Source organism: Cylas formicarius, unplaced genomic scaffold, assembly GCF_029955315.1.
Source record: "Cylas formicarius isolate icCylForm1 unplaced genomic scaffold, icCylForm1.1 PGA_scaffold_6__28_contigs__length_40554024, whole genome shotgun sequence".
Taxonomy (NCBI): domain Eukaryota; kingdom Metazoa; phylum Arthropoda; class Insecta; order Coleoptera; family Brentidae; genus Cylas; species Cylas formicarius.
The window spans coordinates 13,211,750-13,234,859 of NW_026844347.1; the positions used below are offsets into that span (position 1 = coordinate 13,211,750).

The 23,110-nt window shown below is 33.6% G+C and overlaps 1 protein-coding gene across 1 annotated transcript in view; it reads left to right on the plus strand.

Annotated features, from left to right (window-relative positions):
* The first annotated feature begins 1,381 nt into the window (after nt 1–1,381).
* The window catches only part of LOC132703280 (facilitated trehalose transporter Tret1-like), a 154,851-nt gene continuing 133,122 nt past the window's right edge, over nt 1,382–23,110 (plus strand). The window contains exon 1 of the mRNA XM_060672436.1: nt 1,382–1,874. Within this exon, the coding sequence (XP_060528419.1) occupies nt 1,598–1,874 (277 nt within the window). The 5' untranslated portion in view covers nt 1,382–1,597. The remainder of the gene's footprint in view (nt 1,875–23,110) is intronic.

Sequence of the window (23,110 nt, forward strand, 5' to 3'; positions counted from 1 at the left end):
TAATGTTGTTCGTTTATGTAATAAAGGACAGGCAAAGAGCAAGTGCACAAACGTCTTCAAGTCAAGCGCGTTGCATATGGAGCTCATCCTGATTTTATTTATTTGTTGTGCGAATTTTAAATAATACTTTATAATACTCTAAATATTGCAACTTGACGTTTGAAGCCTCTAAAATACATTGCTTAATAAAGTGCTGTAAAATTTTGTGTGAGTACCTTTTGTTGCTATATTTACATCACTGGCAAAACAGTCTTGCTAAAATCTGATAGCACCGCTTTAGAATTTTTCAAAGAAACTTCCATAGACTTCCATATTCCGGGTTCCTCCCGCATTGGTGGTTTATAAATCAAATTTGCTTACGTTTTGTCAATCGTCCTGACTTCTTTAGAGCTTCACTGGAACTGGCTGTCATGCCATTCTACTCTGACCTGCCTCATATATTGACTGGTAGTGAGTGGTGAAGGGGGGGGGAGGCTGAATTTCCTCAAATGACTGATTCCCATATTGGTGAGTCGCCATCGAGATTGCTTGGTTTCGTACAGATTCCTATAGCTTCTCGGATTTTTCACTGGACGAAGAATTGATTGCATGCAAGAATTGTAGTTAATCGAATAAAATTCTGATTAGTTTATTTATCCTCCTCTTAAGACTCTTTGATGTTCTTTCAGCTTAGCTGATATTTTTCGTCCTGTCTGTCTAATTGTATTCTTTGCTGCAAACGGAATTTTGTCTTTGACGGATATAAGATATAGAGAGATTTTTCGATGAGTCATAAATCAGGTTTTGACGTTACATTTCTTAAGACCTTTTGATATAAGGTTCATGATATTTTGATTATAAGGAAGAAACAGTGGCAAGTGTGTAAATAACAGAGAGAAATAATGTCACACCTCAGAAATTAGTGGTGTTACAGTGAGTATTTTCTATGGTTAGACCGTGAGTTAATACTATATTATGCAACAAGTGTGCTAAACGGGGTTTAAGGCTAAAATTAAGAGATTAAATCTGCTCATAAATGAACGCAAAGGTCATTTTTTTAAAGAAAATCAATAGCCAAATAATATTTTACTTAATTAGCTCCTCACTGCACTGATTAAATGGAAAACTTTTTTTGTGAAAAACAAAATATCTATCTAAAACCAAATATCTAGTTTTTAGTTGCCAACTACTGCCCTTCAGAAAAAAAATATTTAAAAACTGTTGTGGTGCACCCAATACCTTGTTCCAGTTGTATTTGTGGTAAAGTGTATTGTCAGAAGTTAAGAAGAAGACGAGTGAGAACAGCGAAATGGGTAACTGTGGTGGAGAAAAGACGGTACCGTGATACGCTACGCGCCAATTTTGCGAGTATTATTTTGTTAATTTTTCTTGTAAAATTACCAAATGTGTAAGCGTGTAATTCAGTTTTAAAAGGAAAATAGAAAGTACGACATCAGTTGTTGTTTATTTCCGATTGGCTAGCCGAGGCAACACATAAATTGGCGCATCAACGAGGGCTCGAACTGTAGAAAATACGACCTGAGAAGGAATCGATTCAGTTTGCTGGATTCAGAATCATTATTTACGAGTTTATGGTGGTATATTGTCGTGTCTGAAAATGCCCAAGCGAAATACAAAGTGTATTAGTGTCGATAAGGATTTGGATAGAATTATTAGTCCCAGTTTGAGTTTAAGGAATTTGGTTGAGTCATTGGCCGACAGTGTGACCAAATTAACAACTGAAGTGGCTAAAAATAAGGAAATGCTAGCTACTGTTGGAGGTGAAGGAACGGATAGGAATCAAGTAGTGGCGCACAACAAGCAGATGGGGCATGAGGAGCATTTTGTCCAAGCAAAAAAAACAAGTTCTTATCTGTCGTCTTGGAAGGATCGAGGTGGGTATAATTTAGTCTTTTCACCGGACGGCCCTGTGCACCCCATATATTTTGAGAAGAAACTGCGACGTTTGATAAATGCATACATTTACAAGTAAATTTAGCAATAGATTGTTTACGTGGGTCAGCAGCAGATTGGGTGGCAACAAAAGAAGGTTATTTTAATAATTTAGATGAGTTTTTGTTGGCTTTTCGAAAACGTTATTGGGGGGTTACTGAGGAAAGGGAGTTGTTCTATGAACTCAAGTATGGTCAGTATAGAAAGGGCAGCAGAGCTGATTATGTGTTAAAATTAGCTGGAAAAGCAATGTATTTAACTGAAAAAATTAGTGAGTCTGTTTTAGTTGAATGGTTGGCACAACATGTTCCTTGCGAAATACAGAGATGAATTTTTATAACGGGAATCAAAACAGTAGACAAACTAGAGCATAGGGAAAGTAATCAGACACGTAATTATGGAAACAGAGGCGAGAACAGTAATAATAATCGGTCGACGAAGGTTATTACTAAATTTAGCTATGGTGATTTGGTATCAGATAGCGAAGGAGATGAGCCAGTGGAACATTTCTGTTCACCTGTAATCTCGGGTAAAATTTATGAAAAAAGATATGAAATTTTATTAGATACGGGTAGCCAAGTTTCTGCAGTTTCTGAAGAATTTACAAATTTATTAAAATGTCAAGGTATAAACTTTCCTATATTACCAATAAGCAATACCGTAATTTCAGTTGCTGTAGGTGCAAATAAACAAAAAGTGTCTGAACAAATATTATTGCCTATTGAAATAGGGGGTAAAGAGTTTAATATTATTTGTATTATTGTTCCAAAACTAAACAAAAATATTATATTGGGTGCTGACCGGATGATAAATGAGAAAGTTTTAATAGATTTTGCTAATTTATCCTTATTGATAGGAGATGAAGGTAATATTTCAAAAGTTAGGTTCGAACTAGAAAGTGCCAATGAAAAATCTATCACGATAAATTTTATTGATGATACGGTTAGTGCTGCTAAACGTGATCAGTATACCGTAAATGAACTAATTGAAGTGATAAAAAATGCAGATAATTTTGACGAATCTGAGAAAAATGGCTATTAGATCTACTAAGGCATTTTAAAAATATTTTTTCGGAAAGTCCCGGTAGAACTGATAAATATGAACATAAAATAGAAATGCGTGACAAGTCACCGTTTTATAAAAAGTCATATCCTATGCCATTTGCTTATCGAGAACTCGTTCGCAAAACAAATACAGGAGATGATTGACATGGACATTATAGTACAATGTCAAACTGAATATGTATCCCCTTTAACAACTGTAATTAAAAAAAATAAAAGTGTTGTGCAGGAATGTAATTTGACTATTAAATTAAGAAAGTCTGTTTTTGCGCATAGTGAAGTTGAATTTTTGGGGCATCTAGTGACTCCCACTTATATAGCTATACATCCTAATCGAATACAAGCCATTTATGATTATCCAACACCAAGAAATACAAAGGAACTTAAGAGTTTTTTGGGCTTTATCAATTTTGAGCGACGCTTTTGTCCAAATTTCGGAATTCGTTGGTCCTGGGGCGAAGTAGAAACAAAAGCTCTAGTAGCTATTAAACAGAGTTTTATGCATGCAAATGTTTTGTCACATCCTGATTTATATAACACCTTTTACTTACAAACTGATAGTTCTGGTTTTGGAATTGGGGAATGTCTTTACCAACTGGATAAAATTGATAAAAAAAATGTTTTATAGCGTTTGCTAGTAAAATTTTACGAGGCCCACAACTTAATTAAAATATTACAGGAAAAGAATCTTATGCTTTCGTGTACGCGTTGAGGCAGTGGCGTACTATAATCTTGGGAAAAGACTTAGTAATAGTAACTGATCATATGGTGTTATCATTTCTAATGACCGCTAAATTAGGCAATTCACGTTTAAGCCGATGGATGTTATATATTCAAGAGTTTGATTTTCGTATTACTTATTGTAAAGGAACAGAAAATATTATGGCAGATTGCTTATCTCGACATCCTATCGTTAATCGAAAGGTAGACAAATGTGATTCTTATAGTAAGGTTGACATTTCGATGCTAAAATTAAGAAGTGAATATACATTGTTAAAAGAACATATTAAAACTCTTAATTGTGACCAACGAAATCATAATTGGATTTTCGAAAAAATAGAAATGTTAAATAAAATTTTGGAAAATCCTGACTTGAGTAATATAAATGCCAAAGAAAAAAAGGTAATAATGTGGTACAAACTGCATGAAGGTATATTATTTCGAGAAGGTACTGTATAGTCACTTGGTTATAAACTCTGTGTTCCGGAAAATCAAGTTTTGTATTTAGTTAAACAACAACATAATGATTTGGGTCATGTGGGGTATAAGAAAACTTATGAACATATGAAGCATGAATTTTACTGGCCTAAAATATCGAAATCTGTGCGCAAAATCGTTTTAACTTGTGATTTGTGTCAGAAGTCAAAGGTATCTAAAAAGATTGTGGGAACATTTAATTCTTTAGTGTTGGATCGTCCAGGAAGGTTAACTTGTCTAGATTTAATGGGTCCTTTACACCTATGTTCTCGTGGAGGAGTAACGCAATTGCTCGTGGTAGTGGATGCATTTTCGCGATATGTCAAACTTTATGCATTAAAGCGTGCCATAGCACCAGCTATAATTAATCGGTTGGAAAAGGAGTATTTTAAGCAAATGGGAATTCCTGAACGAATCTTGAGTGATTCTGCTACTCAATTCCATTTCGGAATACGGAAATTAAGTTCTTTTTGCTGTTTGAAGGACCATATTATATTTTGAGTTCTGCAGGCCCTAATTCTTATAATATAGGAAACGAAAATGGCGACTTCATTAATAAACAAAATGTTATTAACCTTAAACCTTATCGTTCTTTGAAATAGCTACATTTTGTGCTACTATTTGTCCTGTTTTGAAAAATGATTGTATTGTTTTAGTTAAATTTAATTTCCGGTATTATGATGTTATTTGAAAGAGTATTAAATTACCCATTCTGCACTTATGTTAATAGTTTTAAGTTATAGTGTTTAAGTCATTACGTTTGAAAGTATATTTTAATAGGGGGGTAATGTGGTGCGCCCAATACCTTGTCGCAGTTGTATTTGTGGTAAAGTGTATTGTCAGAAGTTAAGAAGAAGACGAGTGAGAACGGCGAAATGGGTAACTGTGGTGGAGACAAGACGGTAGCGTGATACGCTACGCGCCAATTTTGCGAGTATTATTTTGTTAATTTTTCTTGTAAAATTACCAAATGTGTAAGTGTGCAATTCAGTTTTAAAAGGAAAATAGAAAGTACGACATCAGTTGTACTTTTTACTTTTTCGGTTTTAATTTAATTTAGCTGATAACAACAAGATAAATAATAAATCATTCTTACTAAAGAAAAAGCTATCTACTATTAATAATTTTTAACAAAATTGTCTGTTAATAAATTAAATAACCTTCTTTAAAAAGTAGAACATGGAAACTAAATAGGTTGCTGAAAGTGTCCTCCATCTTGAAATATTCATGCTCCAACTCTTTTCCTCATATTGCCGCGAACTCTTTGAAGTATACTTTCAGTTTTCTTATTAAATCGCAGCAGGCTCTTATACTATCGTTCAGCTTTTCTACACTGTTAACTGGGGTGCGATAAACCAAGCTTTTAAGATGCCTCATAGAAAAAAGTCCAAATCATTTAAACCTGGTGACCTAGCGGGCGATTGTTAGTTTTGGTTAATTTGGTAAGTCAGGTCCGCCGCGACCTATCCATCGGTTAATAAATGTGTGATTTAAACATTCTCTTACCGCACTACATTCTGTTCATAATTTAATATGCTGCTTCTTCCAGTAATATTAGCAAATCCTTTTCTAAAAACCGGCGACAATAGAATTATATTGAATATTTTTGTATTAAGTAATTTCCAACAATTCCAGCCCAAACATTGTTCAAACAAATTGTTCTTTATGTTGGGGGTTTTCATCGGCTCATATGTTGTAATTGTGGTAATTTCTGATTGCATTTTTGGAAAAGTTAGCTTCATCTGTAAATAGCATTTCTTGGCCAAACAAGAGATAAAAGGCAATTTTGTCCAAAAACCATTGACAAAAATTAAGACGCAGTAGAAAATTTCTGAGAAGTAACGCTAGGACCCGTTGAATATGATATGGGTGCAATATAAAATCGTGCAAAATTTCCGAAAGCAAGACATGCAAAATATTCAGATTATTTCTCATTAATCACACTCTCACAATCTCACATATCTCTCATTATATCTCACAATCCTATGGGCCCCTTTTAAATGACTGTTTGCCCTCGAAGTGTTCGCCTATCTGGTATGACTTTATTAGGAAAGCGTTCTTGAAATGCATATCTGCCAAAGCCCGACCATTCTTTTTTTAAAATAACATAGCCTGTTTTTACTTAAAAATAACAATTAATTTCTCTGCAACGTGTCATATTAACGATATGGTTATGACCGTATTGAGGGACATAAAGGAATAAACTATGAGAGAGATGCATAATGAAGTTGTTTAGTATTGTTGACGCAGCTTGGATTGTCAGGGAAGTTGCATGCGATGTATGAGAGTAATCAGATTCCTTCATCTGAATCATTGCAAAACAAATTAAAAGAAAATGGTCGATTTACTGGCAATCGTGAAACATTGTACATTGTACAAACATTGTATGATTTCGGTACAAAACGGGATTTAGATTTAATAGTATCGACAAGTGTAGTTGCATTAACGAGACCCCATGATTCGTGGAATCGAGACAAAAATATTTAACTCAAATTTGAATGTACCTGTAGGAAAAAGCGGGATAAAGAATATCAATTTTACACTCTGAATCGCGGGGAGGTTGAGTGCTAGACGATTTGCTACTTTCAGCAAAAAACATGAGACTGCTCATTGGACTATCATCAGGACATGACGAGTCAACTTTTGCAAAGTTGGGAAAAAATTATCTTCTTGAATGAACTGTCACAGCCAAAAGTACAAACAATCGGCAGCAAAAAGGAGTTCCTTCGTCAAGTTTCGTTTTCTTTTGTTTTGTTTGCAATCTATAATTATTTTTCATTTTTTGTTGTTAACTAGTGTGTTACAAATTTGTTTTGTTTTTTTTTAATTACAGTTATTAAAATTCTTTTTTTTTTTTTCATTCTTGGCACTTATTGTTTGAGCTTGTTGCATCACTTCCCAATATTCTATTTTTAACCTTACGGCTTTTTTCCTGGGTTCCTCCATCCTCACTTCCCTAGCAGGAAGCATAAAAATCCCAGTAACAGATAGCAAGTAATATTTTTGAAAGTAGATTGCGAGCGATGTACTTTTATGCATATCTGGATACACGTGATCGTCCAAATACTTTCCTGAGAAAATTGTTGGCAAGTGGAACTTAATTAATTTTGCAGTTGATACTAATGCGAAGGAGGGAAAGCATAGAGAAGCCGAAGCAGGGAATAGAGATGTCCAAACCCAACCAACAACCCTATTTTATTTTAAATTTTATTTTGAAGTTACTTATAAAAAAACACAATTAGTTGAATATTTAAGAATTAAAAAGTATTATAAAACTTATTTCGTAAAAATTCCATTAAAATACCCTTTAGATGCCTGCCTTATCACCGCGATTTAAAAAACATCAACTCAGTGTGAATTATTACTCGAGAGCAGTTTGAAAAAATGTGTTAATCATGAACTTATAAAGTGAAAAATAATAATAATAAAAAAACTTGGGACAATGTTAAACCATTGAATATATCTTTGGATAATAGTGATGGATTGACAGCACAGATTCAAACTATTCCGACGTCTAATTTTAATTAATATGTATTTATTATATTTAGAATTTATTATATGTAGAATGTATTTTTATTTCGATTTCCTTACTTCCCTGGATGGGTTTGATTTTTTGGCCCAAAAATGCGTACCAGTATGTAGAAACTATATTAAAATTAGAGTCATAACTGCTTATCGTATGAAAAATTGCGCAGTCCGAGAAAAAATATTTTTTTGAACAACTTGTCAAGGGATCTGATATCCATCAGCGTATCACTTGTCATAATCTCTGTCCCGCAGTACCGTTCTGTCCTCTGTCAGTATTCTTTTAGCTATAACGTCACTAAATGTATCAACTCCTTTCCGGATGATATCAAGTGCTGCTCGACCGCATCCGATTTTGGAAAACTAATCTACTGTCCAATTGACACCATTTTTTCCTTTTATTTTGCTTATTTCTGTATTTCTTAGCAGAACCTCCGTTCAATTGAAGTGACGACCTATAAAGTTAATGTTGTAAATTAATTCATGAAATCTCTTGATTTAGGGTGGTTACAATTTTGCTAGATCTCGTTACCCTCTCCTGTCTTATACTGTTTCATTTCTTATTAGGTCTATTATTATTATTATCATTATTGTTATATTAACTGGGCATAGTTTACATATTCTGCTGATGATGCCAACTTATTTATCGAAATACCCGCCTAGTATTTCTATTCTAAGGGGTAGAACTAAGCATTTGATAAATATTATCTTTAAACGTGACAATCAAATCTTAGAAACATCATGGACCGAATCGCTGCGAAAATTAATACTAAATCTCTTTCGAGGAAATAATTTGATCCATTAATTACAATTTGCAGTCCTGCAGTTCCTATTGTGAAACTATTCGGATGTAAATGTTTTGAAACGAAGCCAAGGCAGAGAGGATTACCGAGTGTTCGGGCTAATTATTCGATTGTAATGAATGATATGCCATTTGTAAGCGAACCATTTATTGTGTTTACCTCGGTTGAATATTCAGCTAGGTATTAAAAGTAATTAGGTGAGTTGATAATTTTCGTGAAATAAAAGCACTACGTTTGTAACTTCGCCGCCCTGAGACGTTCGACAAAGTGCTTAATGAAGTTTAATAAATAAACTTGGAACAGTTGGAAAAGGTTTTTTCTAGGCTATAAAAAGTGGTACCCTGGCAACAGATAGAGTTTGATGATATAATGCCAAAAAAAATATTATCTCAAAAAAAATTAAATACAAAGATATGATTTTTTGATATGGTCGTACAAGAACCCAACAACCGATCTCAATATCTTTATCCTAACATTAAAATTGATTGAAAGGAGAATCAAAGGTCTTTAGAAATGAAAGCTTGGTTCCAGCAATTCGAATACGAACAAAAATATTTCCAGAGTTAATAGGGCGAGTTTGATAATAATAAATAACAACTTTTATTTTACCCTAATGGTAAAAATCCAGAGCAGTGAGGTCTGGAAATCCGGCAGGCTGGGCAGATTTGGGTAAGTCTAGTTTAAAAAATTCCTAACTGCGTGAGAAAAGTGAGCTGCGCATCCATCGTGTTACAGGTACTTGACAGTGCGTGAATCCAAAACGAGATTTTGTCGAAAACCTTAATACAAAACAAAATCTTTCCACACGAATGGCAACAAATAGTATAAAACCGCGATCGTATGTAGTTAGAACCGATATTATTCAGTTTTTGAGAACATAAAGGAACAACTAAGCGATGTTACGACGAAACTAATATATCTGATGATCCTAGCGCGGAGAAAGTTATTTGCCCACAATCCTCCGTAGAGTAGAACGAATACAAAAGTATTCTCGCTCCTCTGTCCAGTATAATGGTCTGTGGTCCGGATGGTTCGATCGTTTTTGAGTAATAATAATAATAATTGGCTAGCTATTTTTCACTACATGTCATTGAAGCTGCCCTATTAAATAATATTTACATGTGTCCTTTTCAAAAAAACAGACTAGGAATTGTTTTGTTTCTCCGACAGCCAGCCAGGGCCATCAGGAATACGATCAAAAGAAACTTATAGTGTGTCCTCTTATTGGTATAAGAAAAGCAAATTTCAGAAATAAGAGCGATTTAAATTCATGTTTTTTAAAAACTACACAGCGAGGGCCGACTGGATTGAATGTGTTCGATGCAAGAAGTGGATTTGGGGACTTTCTAATTCAAAAAAGCATTGATGCATTTTATGTGTACCCAGTCTGGGAAGACTCAGTGGACAAGCCGGAGAAACTATATACCAAGAACAGCGATGAGAATAGAACCTTTAACCCTGAAACTCAGGTCGAAATGAATCGAAAATGAAGAAAGTTGAAATTAAAATGTAAATTTTTAATTTGTTTATACTAATAGTTTATTTGATGTTAAGTTAAGAAATGTTTTCTTGGTTTTGGGTTTGTTTAGCCTTTAGTTGCTCTAATAACAAAGAATTTTTACAGTTTTTGACGTATGAAAAATATCCTTGTTTTATTTTTATAGGTATGTAAAACGTATATCAGGGTATTTTGTTGAGTTTCTTGTTTAATTTTAAAACTGCAAGATAATTAAAAAGTTTTCTTTTTTTAATGACCAGTATAAAGTGTATCAAACAAAACTTCATCATTTATTAATAAGATATGTTGGAGCAGCCGCCACTACTTTTATTTGAGAGATATATTCAAAAGCATGTGACCAAAATTGTTTGAATTTGTTTCGTCTTTAAAAAAGTATTCGTTTGAAGTATCATTAACATAAGAACATTTTACAGAAAACGGGTTTTAAGATTCAAGATGGCAATTACGCCTTCTGATGATCATTTCAGGAACTCTTTGCAAATTTACTTAATAATATTTTTTCAAATTTTTAGATTTCCTTAATACAGTACTGTAGTAAATCTACTATGATAGTACAGAGCAATTTTCTCAATGTATAATTGTAGACATAGCGGAGCTGCTATCTGTACCCTTGGCTCCGTGATAATGAGCTCAGTACTGGTAATTAGGGATATTCCGATACTAGTAAATACGAGTAGGTACTCGATACTTTTGATTCGATACCAACTATTTATAGTATCGAATCAATCTTGCGATACTTACTCGGTATCGAAACAAAAGTACTTGGTATCAAATCGAATCAGCCTCACCATTAAAAAAAACGAACGCATCAGACAAACATAATCTCCATCTGATCTCCGGTGACGCGTTGTCTCGCGACAGCCAAGCCGAACTCGTCCGACTTCACTCGACCGAACCCGAGACAAAAGCGAAAAAAATGTCCGCTTTTCATTTTTTTTCATTGTCAAACATACAAGAGATTGCTTACAAATAATTTGATTTATTGTAATCATCGGCTTATTATTCCAATGTTATCATGGAGTTTTTTGTTTAAAGTACGTGCTTAACGTGACGCAAACCTTTATAATAAAAGTTTTCTTTTCCTTCTTAATTTTGTTTTAGTTATTGTCCTTCAACGTTCATTAAAATAAATAAAAAAATATTAAAGTGCTAAAAGTATCGATATGAGTAATAATCGATACTTTAGGAGTATTTATTTGAGTAGTATCGAAAAAAGATTTGAGTACTATCCAAATGAGTAGGTATCCATACTTTAATGGTATCGGAACATCCCTACTGCTAATAAATATAATGCGGTAACTTTCATTTGGGTACCTGTCCATGTAGATATTAATGACAGTGAGAATTCTGATTCACTTTAGACCGGAGGACCAAGTCTGCAAGTGCATTGGCCCGAAGAATTATCTAATGCTTATCGCAATAATATTATATTTATTTTGGTACACACCAAAACAAAGATACAGTAACCGAGATTTATTTAAATATAAATTCGCTCTTAGTTAAAAGTACTAAAATAAAAGAAATATTATTGTATTTATTTTGTGATTTAAACAAGTATTTTTGTTATATTAGAACAAAGAAATTAAGTAATCGAAAGGTAATTAAAAATAAATTTTGATCTAAGTTAAGTGAGCTCGGAATCGAAATCATTCACTTAATTAACAAAAGAGTTGAAAGTAGCGATCTCGTAATACAAAAGCCCAGAACATTTTTAATTATACGTCCTGAAGCATTATTTCGCGAGGCACATCTGACTGCTCCCCCATTATGATGAAAATGTCGACATTTATCAAAGTCTTTCCTCTTTCATATACACTTCTATTTGTTTTTTCCGCTTTATTTTGCGATGCTAAATATATATAGTCGTTCGCTAGGAGAGCAGAAACGTTTTTCGTTGCTGCAATAAATGAAACGTATAATAACGATGATTGATTGAGAAAACCAATTTTCTTTTTAATAAATTGTTTTGTTTCATAACGAGAATGGACATCGAACGAAAATTTATATCTCACTACGTCGACCGATTCAATTACATCGTAATTTCAGAAAGGGTGCGTGTTTATTAGTCTTGAATGCTAGTTTCTACTTTGTTTTATTGGCAATTGTTTGGCACCAGATTATAATAATATAATAATAATAAACTTTTTTTTCCAAATCGCCAAATAAAATGTTTATATACGAAAATGTCAAAGAAATAAAATGAAGCAAAATAAAATAAAACGACGCACAATCCAAAGCAGTATTCTATAAACAACGAAGGAATAACACTAACTAAAGTACTCTTCGACGGAGTACAGCAATTTATTCACAAGATATTTCTTCAACATTTTTTTAACTTCAGATAAATTATCACACATTTTTATTGATTTCTTTTAAGGAACTCTAAAGTCGTCTTTAGATTTTTGATTCGCTGAGTGAAAATTACTCTTCAACCCAAAAATTTGATTTTTTTGAAACACATAAACACATATAGCATATAAGCAGACAATATTTGTGATTCTGTTAACAAGTCCTTCAGGTTATGTAATAAATAGATGTTGTCTCCCAACCCCGATACCAATCAAGTTTTAATTTAATAACTTTACCTCATGTACCTATCGCAAATCGTCAATATTTGTATGAAGCGAATATGGCTTTTGAGTGTGATAGAATCTTATAAAATATGTTTTTAGAGGATTAAAGCATAAATTATTATCATTAAACCAAGAGTTAACCTCACTTAAAACTACGTTACATTTGTCTTCCAGACATGAATCACACCTACATCGTAAAATTATCAGCAAACTTCTTCAACGCTGTGTTCTCGAAGCCATTCGAGCCGCGGAAACTCTCTAAACCGTCATTATACAAGAAAAGTACTGGTCCCAATACAGAGCCCTGAGGGACGCCCATTGTTACCATGGATACCCTCGACTTTATTTCAGTGCATACACCATCTGTTTTCTAGCTTAGGCTAACATATTGTTTCCCATAAGATAAATATGGACTCTGCAAATTTCAAGGACCGCTTATACCATTGCAAGACATTTTCCATAACATTATGTCGTGGTCTACACAATCGAATGCCATGCTGAGGTCACAGAAGACCCCAACAGCCGCACTCTGTAGAATTAACAATAAAAGAATAAATTCGAAGAATAAAGTATGGACGTTCTCCCACTTCGAAAGCCCAACTGGTTTTCGGATAGTATTTTATAGTTTCCAGAATACAGTAAATTTGTTAGATTTGAAAATGGCTTTATAATAAAAATTAACACGCGCTTGATCAAAAAATTCGTTATATTATCACACCCAGCGGAACGTTTATTTTTAAGATTTTGAATAAGTCAGCTGTATAGCACCTATTCAAGGAAAGGCTTTAAAAATTAGAAATACCATTTCTACTTTCTGGATATTAGCATCTTTTTGAGATAGTTTAGGAATATGTCTGATATAACCTGAGGATATTATGCTGTATATAATATTATCGAGTTTTCTATTGCTACTAGTTACTTTTGCTACCATGTTGCAAGTGGATTTTGTTATATTCTTAAAATTAACAATCAAAAGAATTTCTATTTATTCTTTGCTAGCGTATTATGCTTGATTTTAGGCAACCTATACCTGTGCCGTATAACAAATACTTACGTTCCCTACTTACACATATAAAATGGACGTTTAGGAAAACGGATATTTTAATTTGACAAAAACACTGAAAATAGTCAAACGCACAATCAAGACTACACTCGCTATACATATTAGACGAATGTTCATGAAGCAGTACTTGTTCAAAGGACCTTATGGCCTCCTCTGAGAAAGATCTTTGGAACGTCACTATGTTATTTTCAATTGTTTGATTGCTCTGGTCCATAACAAGGTTATTACATGAAAAATTCGAAAAAACATTATCAATTATATACGCACTAATTGATGTGACTCTAGTTTGACACATATGTTATTAATTTCCCTGTTCTCTGTAGGGTTTCTTTATGGATCGTAATTGAAGTCACTAAATAATATAACTTTTGTATTCGGTTTAAATACAAAAAACAACACGTCCAGTAATTGACTATAGAAAAAGTTTGATTTACCACTAGGATAAATTAAAAGTAATACCAAGCTTTAATAGTACACAGTTCAGCTTCAAAGGTAATACTAACCATTCTGAAAATCAAATATTCCTCTTCCAGTGCCTATCCGATTCGCATGTTAGCAATCAATAACAATTTTGTTCAGTCCTGTTGTTGTTGAAGTTCTAAAGTTCTTTAATCAAGAAATTTTATTATCTAGGTCTTTGTTTGCATTCTAAAATGTACTTAATCCTTTGTCACAGGATCTACCCAAGAGGTTCTCAGTATTGTGCAGCAAACCCAAACCTTGAACTCTTTCAATTTTTTGGTGGTTGCTTCCATCATCATACCATAATGTAGATCAGACGTATCAGCAGTATCCGATGCTGACTTCTGTAACCCAATTCGTAGGTAGCTGTAGTTCTTCCAAGCTACTAACAATTATATTTACATCACCAGCGTACGTAATGTTATTCACAGATGATTAGCGAAGCGTCAGCAATTTGAATTCATCAAAAACCCAGAAGATTTGTATTTATTATTACAGTTGCATGTGAAAGTTTCTTGGAAAAATTGACAAGCGTTTATGGAGATTGCATGAAGCACAAAAGTAAAAAGCAGAACGTTAGAAGATCACTGACTGAAACTGGTATCTCTATTTTTCCTAAAATCTCATTTGTTTATAAAATTCTTCTTAAATGTAATGTTGCTTTAATTCGAGAAAGAATTCATCACACCCATAGAGAAATAGACCAAATCAATAAGATCTTCAAATTGATTCCATCTTGTCGCCATCTGAATTCGATACCCTTTAAAACATGATTAATGACAATGCTGAAACTCTTCGTTTATCTTCTATCCAGAATCACATTCAAAAATTATAAAAAATTACGTCAAAACTAGTAAAATCGTCCAACTTTTCTCGTCTACCAAACATCGTGGTAAATGTATTATCGCACCAACTTTCTGAGACGGAAAAGTCAGTTCTTGCAAAAGGTTCTAACCTCGTCCTTACCCCATGCGCAAAATCATTTCAAATGTAGAGTCTAAAGAAATTTAATTTGAAACCGCTAAAATTCTTTAAAAATCCAAATCTTCTAAATCTTATATTTCAAAGCTTGAACAAATTGCTCTAAAATATGACCCTATCCCTGAAACTTTCGAGATTATTTCAGATACATTAAAATTTGAGAATTTGGAACCAAACCATTATAAGTGAAAATTGCTTGCTTGGAACAAATTTTTCTTAAAAAGGTCAAATTTTTGAACACACGTAGGGCACATATATGGGTTCTCTATTATCAAGAGTCATCGTAAAAATATTTCGCTACTGAACTTTGAGAGAAAAGCCTTTGACGCCTTCCATCTAAAATCAAAATTATTGAAACGCTACGTTTATGATACTTTTGCTATTTGACCTCATAGTCAAGAATTCTTCTTTTCTTAGACATTAAAATACTATACGCCCTAACATACGAAAATCAAACTTAACATTGGGTCATTATGTTTACAGATACTTACACAGACCGATGCTCAAAAATCATCGGTTATCAACTCCCTTGTTTTCTGCGTAACTGTCTTCGCCCGAGTTACTGGATTCAGAATTAAAACACCTTACATCTGCTCTTCTATCTTACAATTTCCACAATAGAGGTATTAAGCGTTCCTTCATAAAATACTCATTAGCACAACCTTTCAAAGACAATGAGTCTGTAAGTAATAGCATTGTCACTCTTGTCCTTCCTTATATTCAGAACATCACATATAATTTTTTTTTAAGAAATATAACGTCAAAACAAGATTCATCTCTTGCCCAAAAATCTCTCAATATCTTCGGTCTGTCAAAAACAATTCCGATTTGAGATACCATTCCATCCATATGAGGCAAAGAGACCGGACTAAAAATATCAATTAGGCTCAAAGAACATGAAAGAGCCTTAAGACAAAGACAAATAAACTCATCAGCAGTTGCCGAACACAATCACCAAACCGGACATCATATTTAATTCGATAAAACTAAAATTCTTGCATGTAATCAATTCTACCAACGAAAATTCGGGAATCTATAGAAATCTAAAAGGAACCAAACAATCTCAACCGCGTTTGTGTCCCTCCTCTAGCTCCATCCCCTTAGACAATATTTAGACAGGTACTGAGTAGAATACCGGCCAGTTTCAGTCAAGCTCTGAAGAAGTCAACGCGGCTAAGGATCTTCGCTCCACTACAAAATCAAATATGCCATAGAGTATTTAAATTGATGACTTCGTTGCGAAGGTTGGCATTCATCAGAGCTATCATACTTTTGAAACAGTAGATCGAAATTATTTGCTTGTTGTGGGTCGAAACCAGTGACGCAAATTTCTCAATCACGAATGGCGTCTTCTTCCGACACTTCTGATCTTTCCTCGTATTATCTAAATTAAGCGGTATTTTGGAGTCATCATAAAATATTCCAGATATTGTATTTTCGTTTTTCCATTAGGATTATTTCCTTTTCTTTCTTTCTATGCAGTTGTTTTTCAAAACTTGTTCTCTATATCCAGCATTCGAAAGCCACTACTCATTTTGTATGTTCCTTTTTGAGGATCCGTGCTTTCTATAGAGCAACACAGACAACACGTAATATCACAGCAATCTAATTTTCAAATCTAAGGCAAAAAACATCTTTTGCACAGAATGTTTTCCTCATTTTCATTAATAGTGGAGCGCCGTAAGGTTTATACCTCGGAATCCAGGGCCAGTCAATAAATCTTTTTATAAACTTTGGCAATGTGTTTTTAATAGCATATAGAAAAATGTTAAAAAAAATATTTTGTGCGATCTTAATTTTTTAATAATTATTATAAATAATTATGAATTTTTTGGAGTTTTCCTTAAGTTATATTAGTGTAAAATTTGATTTTAAAAAGAAGAACTATTACAAACTTCCTCTTGGGTCTCAAGGGACTGCAGGTATAATGATGAAGGGCGGGAAGGGGAATAGAGGGGGCAACAGCAGCTGTTGGATGTTGTTAACGCGGGCCCTAACAGAATAGTACACGTGGCAACTTGTTAGGCTTGATACGTAGTTGTTGTTTGCTCCGAAAAAAAAAAAATTAAAATAATTAAAAAATAAATATATTATTGTGCAGTGAGTGTGATAAAAGTTAATTACTGGGTTTTACAAACTTTGAAAATAGTGGCATAAATAGTAAGTATTTGTTTATTATTTATATTACATGGTTTTGAAAATGTGAATATTCAATAGTATATTTTATAATAGATCGATCTTAAAAGTTAGAATGTAATGGTAAAATTTAATATATATTAGGAATCTGCATGAAATTTCCTATAAGATAGTGCTTACACAAACAGTTGATTTATTTTTATGTATTTTATTTATGCAGAAATAATAATTTAATTAATCGGAAAAATAGTGAAAATTCCGATTTTTTCACATTTAAAAAAACAAAAGAAATTTCCAATCCTTACATCTGGAATTTTAATTAATTGTGATATAAAGGTTAGTTATTGATATTAGTAATATTTGTTGTTGTTACAGCCTCGTATCAAAATGGGTGAACCATCGAGTAGTGATAATATAAATAATGATTGCCTCATTTGTGACAAAATTGGATGTAGCTCTGAATTAAGCTCTGAGCTAAGAGATATTATAAAATTCACTATAGCAATACCAACACTGAAAGCTGCTTCTGTGGAAAGAGGGGATGGACTTTCTCAGTATTTAAATACTTGCAAATTTGTCTACGTGCATTCAGTATGCAGACACAAATTTATGAATAAAGGATGTATTAATGCTTATTTAAAAAAAAAGAACACCACATCAACATGCTCTCCACCTAAAAAAAAACTGAGAACGGCTACTTCTATTGATTTTGATTGGAAAAATAAGTGCTTTTTATGTGAAAAAGAGGCGGATGAAATGAAGGAAAGAAGAAAGCCCAAATCGGTAAGACAGCAAATCAGCTACGTAACTACTTCTGAGTTCAAGCAAACTATTTTAAATTTGATAAGCGAAAAAAAGCGAATATTGTCGCAATATCCATAAAAGAATTGTAGGTGTGTTAGATCTACATCGTTGCAAGTGGCAATTAGATGAAAATTTCGGTACAATTGGTCAACATTATGTCAGATATGGTTACAAGTAGAGCTGCAAAAAATCAATGGAACAAACGCGTCGCTGTAAAAAAAAACGCATGTAATGACATAATATTTGATAAATCTATGCCACTAAAAATAACCCAGGAAAAATTTGTATCGAATGCCAAAAATAAGAGTAGACAGAAAATAAAATATATTCTTGCCAAGCAGAAACTGATGCCGACAGACTAATAATTGAAACTGCTGCTAATCTGCAATCTGAAAACATTGCTGTAGTGTCCGAGGATGTAGATGTTTTAGTTTTATTGACTGCGCTCTCACCACCAGACCGAGAAATTTATTTTCGAAAACCATCCAAAGGCAAAATACTGCAAAGAGCGTACTCTTCTAAGAGTTTAGAAAAAATATTACCAAAGTGTAAAGAGCATATTCTGTTCTTATATGCATTCACTGGATGTGACACGACGTTAGCTTTTTTTCAACGTGGCAAAAACGTGTTTGCAAAAAATTTCGAAAAACGAACGGACTTGCAAAATGCTGCGACAGTTTTTAAAAATGAATGCAAAGACATCGATGAAATTTTTTAAGCTCGTGTTACATGCACTCTTGCTTTATATAATGCCCCCCAAAAAATAAAAGATCTTAATGCATTGAGATATAACTCTTTTTTGAAAGCAACTGCCAAAAACACCTGCGTTAAACTGCCGTCTTTACCACCTACTGCAGATGCCGCTTTTGAACACTTCAAAAGAGTATATTTACAAGTTCAAACATGGTTCGGAAAAGAAATATTACAAGAAGAATGGGGTTGGAAAAACGAACGCGGAATATTGATACAGCAAACAATGACGCAGCAACCAGCTCCAGAATCTTTACTAAAAATTATTTTTTGCGCATGCAAAACAGGATGTGGAGCATCTTGTGGGTGCAGGAAAAGTGGATTAAACTGCACTGCAGCTTGCTTAGAATACAATGGTGATAGCTGTACTAATCCTTTACCTACAATCTACATCAACGAAATCGACGACGAAAACGACAATAATGAACAATAATCGATATAGTTAAGGTTAATTTTTCTTTTGTAAATATTTTTTTTTTGCGAAAATCTAATAAATTAACATTGAATTTACTCTGCAAACATAATTTATTACATATTAAATTAAGATCTTTACTGTAAACATTTTTTCCCCCTTGCGCCTTTCATTTTTCAATAAATTGTTTATAAAAATTGTTGTAATCGATATCGGCCATTTTTTTTTTTAACATTTTTATTTGAGGTTTTAATAATGCAGTCAAACACTTGTTATACAGATTCATTGACTGGCCCTGGGTTCCGAGATTTTACCATTTTTATGCCCCTTACGGCGCTCCACTATAATGTGAGTCTCGTTTGCTTTAGTCTGATTCTTTTCCCGGAGTACTGGTTGATTGTGTACGACGGTCTCTAAAAACATCTGCATCAAAAAATTGACGACTGGCTTGGAATATTTTACAATACTATAACTTATAATTAAGTATAAAAGTTATAAAATCAGGTATAGTCCGACACACGATAAATGGCAATGACTGTACTGATGCTATTTTCGTTTTTATCTGCTTCTAGGCATTTTTGGATCAAAAAGTCAAACCGGTCCAGGATAGTACTAAGGAAACTAAAACTCCAAATATATGAATACAGTTTTAGCTTCTACTTGATTAACTTCCGATGTTGCAAATGCTGCAATCCTCTAAAGACCAAATAATTCCGCGCAGCATACGCCCACTCATCGTAGTTCTCTCTCCCTTTCATCTAGGAACGCCCCAATGGTAATGTGCCATGTTGCAAAGTTCTTATTCTTCAAGTTTTTAACCAAAATTCGTAAAACGTTGGTCCTGATCTTGTTACAACTTGAGGAAAACGGGATGGTAAGAACAAAATCACCAAACGTGCACCATACTTTCATAACCTTACTCACACAGAACATTTTGATACAAAATCTGCGTTTTATTATACAGAGTTGGTTAAAAATCGGGCAACCCATATAACTCAGGAACTACTAGAACTAGATTTATGAAATTTGGTAATCAATAGTGATACAGGTGACGTTGTCACACTTGTGGTTTTTTCCCTAGGCTACCAAACTTTCTTATTTTAAGTAGAAACGGTATGCTTTTAATCCATTCTTGAATTGCATTAACATATCCTGTACCCAAATCAAACCTTCTTTGTAGGGACAACAAAAAACGAAAATAATTAATGATTTGATAAATAAACTAGATATACTTCCATTCTCAACGGTGAAAAATATTAATCCCTTTAAAGGATGCCGCTTATTCACCGAAAATCAGCAATTGCGAGAACCATATATAGTTTCAACAACATGGGACACCTTTCTGTTGTACACAAAATGTAATGTAATCAAATATTTCCAATCAGTCCATCGGACGAAGAACGACTATCCAGTGGCCGCCACGTTCACCAGATTTAAATCCCCTTGATTTTTTTCAGCAGAATGGTGTCATTGAGCATTTATTAAAATCTTTTGTTTGTTTTTAAATTGTTTCCCATGTTATTTAAGTTTACCAATCCGTTAAAATTATTAATTATCTTATTCATAAATCAAATTCTAGTTTAATGATTAAATCAAAAATTATTTTATTTCTTTTCATTCCTGCAAAAAGGGTTGAATTTGGGTATAGGGTAATTTTCATGAGAAATACTTATAATTTTAAGAACAATCCAAAAATGGTATAAAAACAAACGCTTTGTATTTAAAATAAGAAAGTTTTGTTGCTTATGGAAATAAAACATAAATATGACAACATTGCCTACGTCAGCATTAGAATTAGACACCCCCGTGTACTAAATTTCATAAATACTAGTCCATCGAATTACTTGCATATTTTCCTCTACTAATCCAGTAGCGCCGAACTCTAATTGTAATAGACTTCACCAGAACTTACTTAACAAAAACGAATGACATAATTCAATTATAGCGGGTCGAATAAAAGTCCACTCTCAACTCAGAATGCACATCAAGTTTTATTAAACGAGACAAATATAACGTTAATAATCTAATTGCCCAAAGCTCCAGTTGCCAAGTGCGGTGTTTACATGAAAGTTCAAATGTCGGATGCGAGACAGCAATACTCTGCCTGGATGCAAATACATAATGTAATTTAAGACTACACTCACCCGATAAGATCGATAGGTCACAAGGGCAAGACGTCAACATTATTACCCTCTTTCGTAAATCGCCCATATAAATAATAAGACCTATAATCAGGCATGCACACTTTTCCTTATCTTCAAGAACTGAGTTAAAACAATAAAGAAAATCTAACTATGTAATAATCAAACCGACAACTCATCATCGAAATTAACATGATTGCCTGCATAGAGGGTGTTTTTTAAATTGGATTTCACTTTTAACATGAGACACGTCTTAATAAAAGAAGAATATTTTTGAAATAACGTAACTATCCAAAACTCAAAAATCAGAAATCAAGCTCAGAGAACCCAGTAAAAAATATAAATCATGAACAATAGAAATTTTATGAACATTTCACAAATAGTTCTATTTACAAAACTTCTGGATTCTTCCTTCGCCGGTTATGTTTGAATTGCTGACGTTTCGCCAATTATCCTGTTGGCTTCTTCTTCTTGCATTGGCCTTGTTCTCATGATCAAGAGTCCCTACTAGATTTTCTTAGTAATTTAAACTCTATACACCCAAATATATGTTTTAATATTGAACTAGAAACTAATAATCATCTCCCATTCTTAGATATTCTTATTAATGGAAGATCAAACCTTACATTGTGTAATTTTGTTTACAGAAATCCTACACATACAGACCGACACCTTAATGTCACATCACCATTACCACCAAAATCATTGTCAACTCTCTTGCTTACAGAATAACCAAAACTATCTCAGTCCGAGTTACCGAAACCAGAATTAAAACACCTTACATCTGCTCTTCTTTGAGCATTTGAGTTTACAGCATTACATGCATATGCGGCAAAGAATACATTGGATAAACCGGACGAAAAATATCGTCTAGACTCAAGGATCATGAAATAGGGCCTAAGACCAAATAAACTTTTCAGCAGTTGCCGAACACAATCACGAAACCGGCCATAACATTTTATAAAAACTAATGCTGGTAGCAAGTATGCGAAGGCCATTTATATTACAACTGCGTGACCATGGTGGCTTTTAGAGTTGAATTTGATTCCGAAACACTATGAAAATAACGGGTGTATAGAACTTTAAGTTGCAATAAAACAACGATGGATTATTCCATTGACATGAATTTTATTTATCCGAAAGATAATCTTGTGGCATTACATTTTAAATATGATTTCTGGCATATGACCGCCACGGCTGTCGCGGATGTACTCCAATCTGGACGTCCAATTTTCGATGACTTTTTGCAACATTTGTGGCCGTATATCGGCAATAACACCTCGAATGTTGTCTTCCAAATGGTCAAGCGTTTGTGGCTTATCCGCCTAGACCAATGACTTTACATGGTCCCACAGAAAGTAGTCTAGCGGTGTTAAATCACAAGATCTTGGAGGCCAATTCACAGGTCCAAACGTGAAATTAGGCGGTCACCAAACGTGTCTTTCAATAAATCGATAGTGGCACGAGCTGTTTGACATGTTGCGCCGTCTTGTTGAAACCACATCTGGACAACATGGTTATTCAATTCAGGAATGAAAAAGTTAGTGATCATAGTAGCTCTATACCGATCACCATAAAGCTCACCAAACAGTCAGTTTTTCTGGATGTAACGGTGTTTCGCCATACACTTGACGAAGCCATTCAACCAGAAGTGCCCTTCATCGCTAAAAAAAAACAACGGCAATCTCGTTTTGGGCCCATTCGACGAATCTACGCCTTACTTGATGATCGTTTGGCTTCAATTCTTGCAC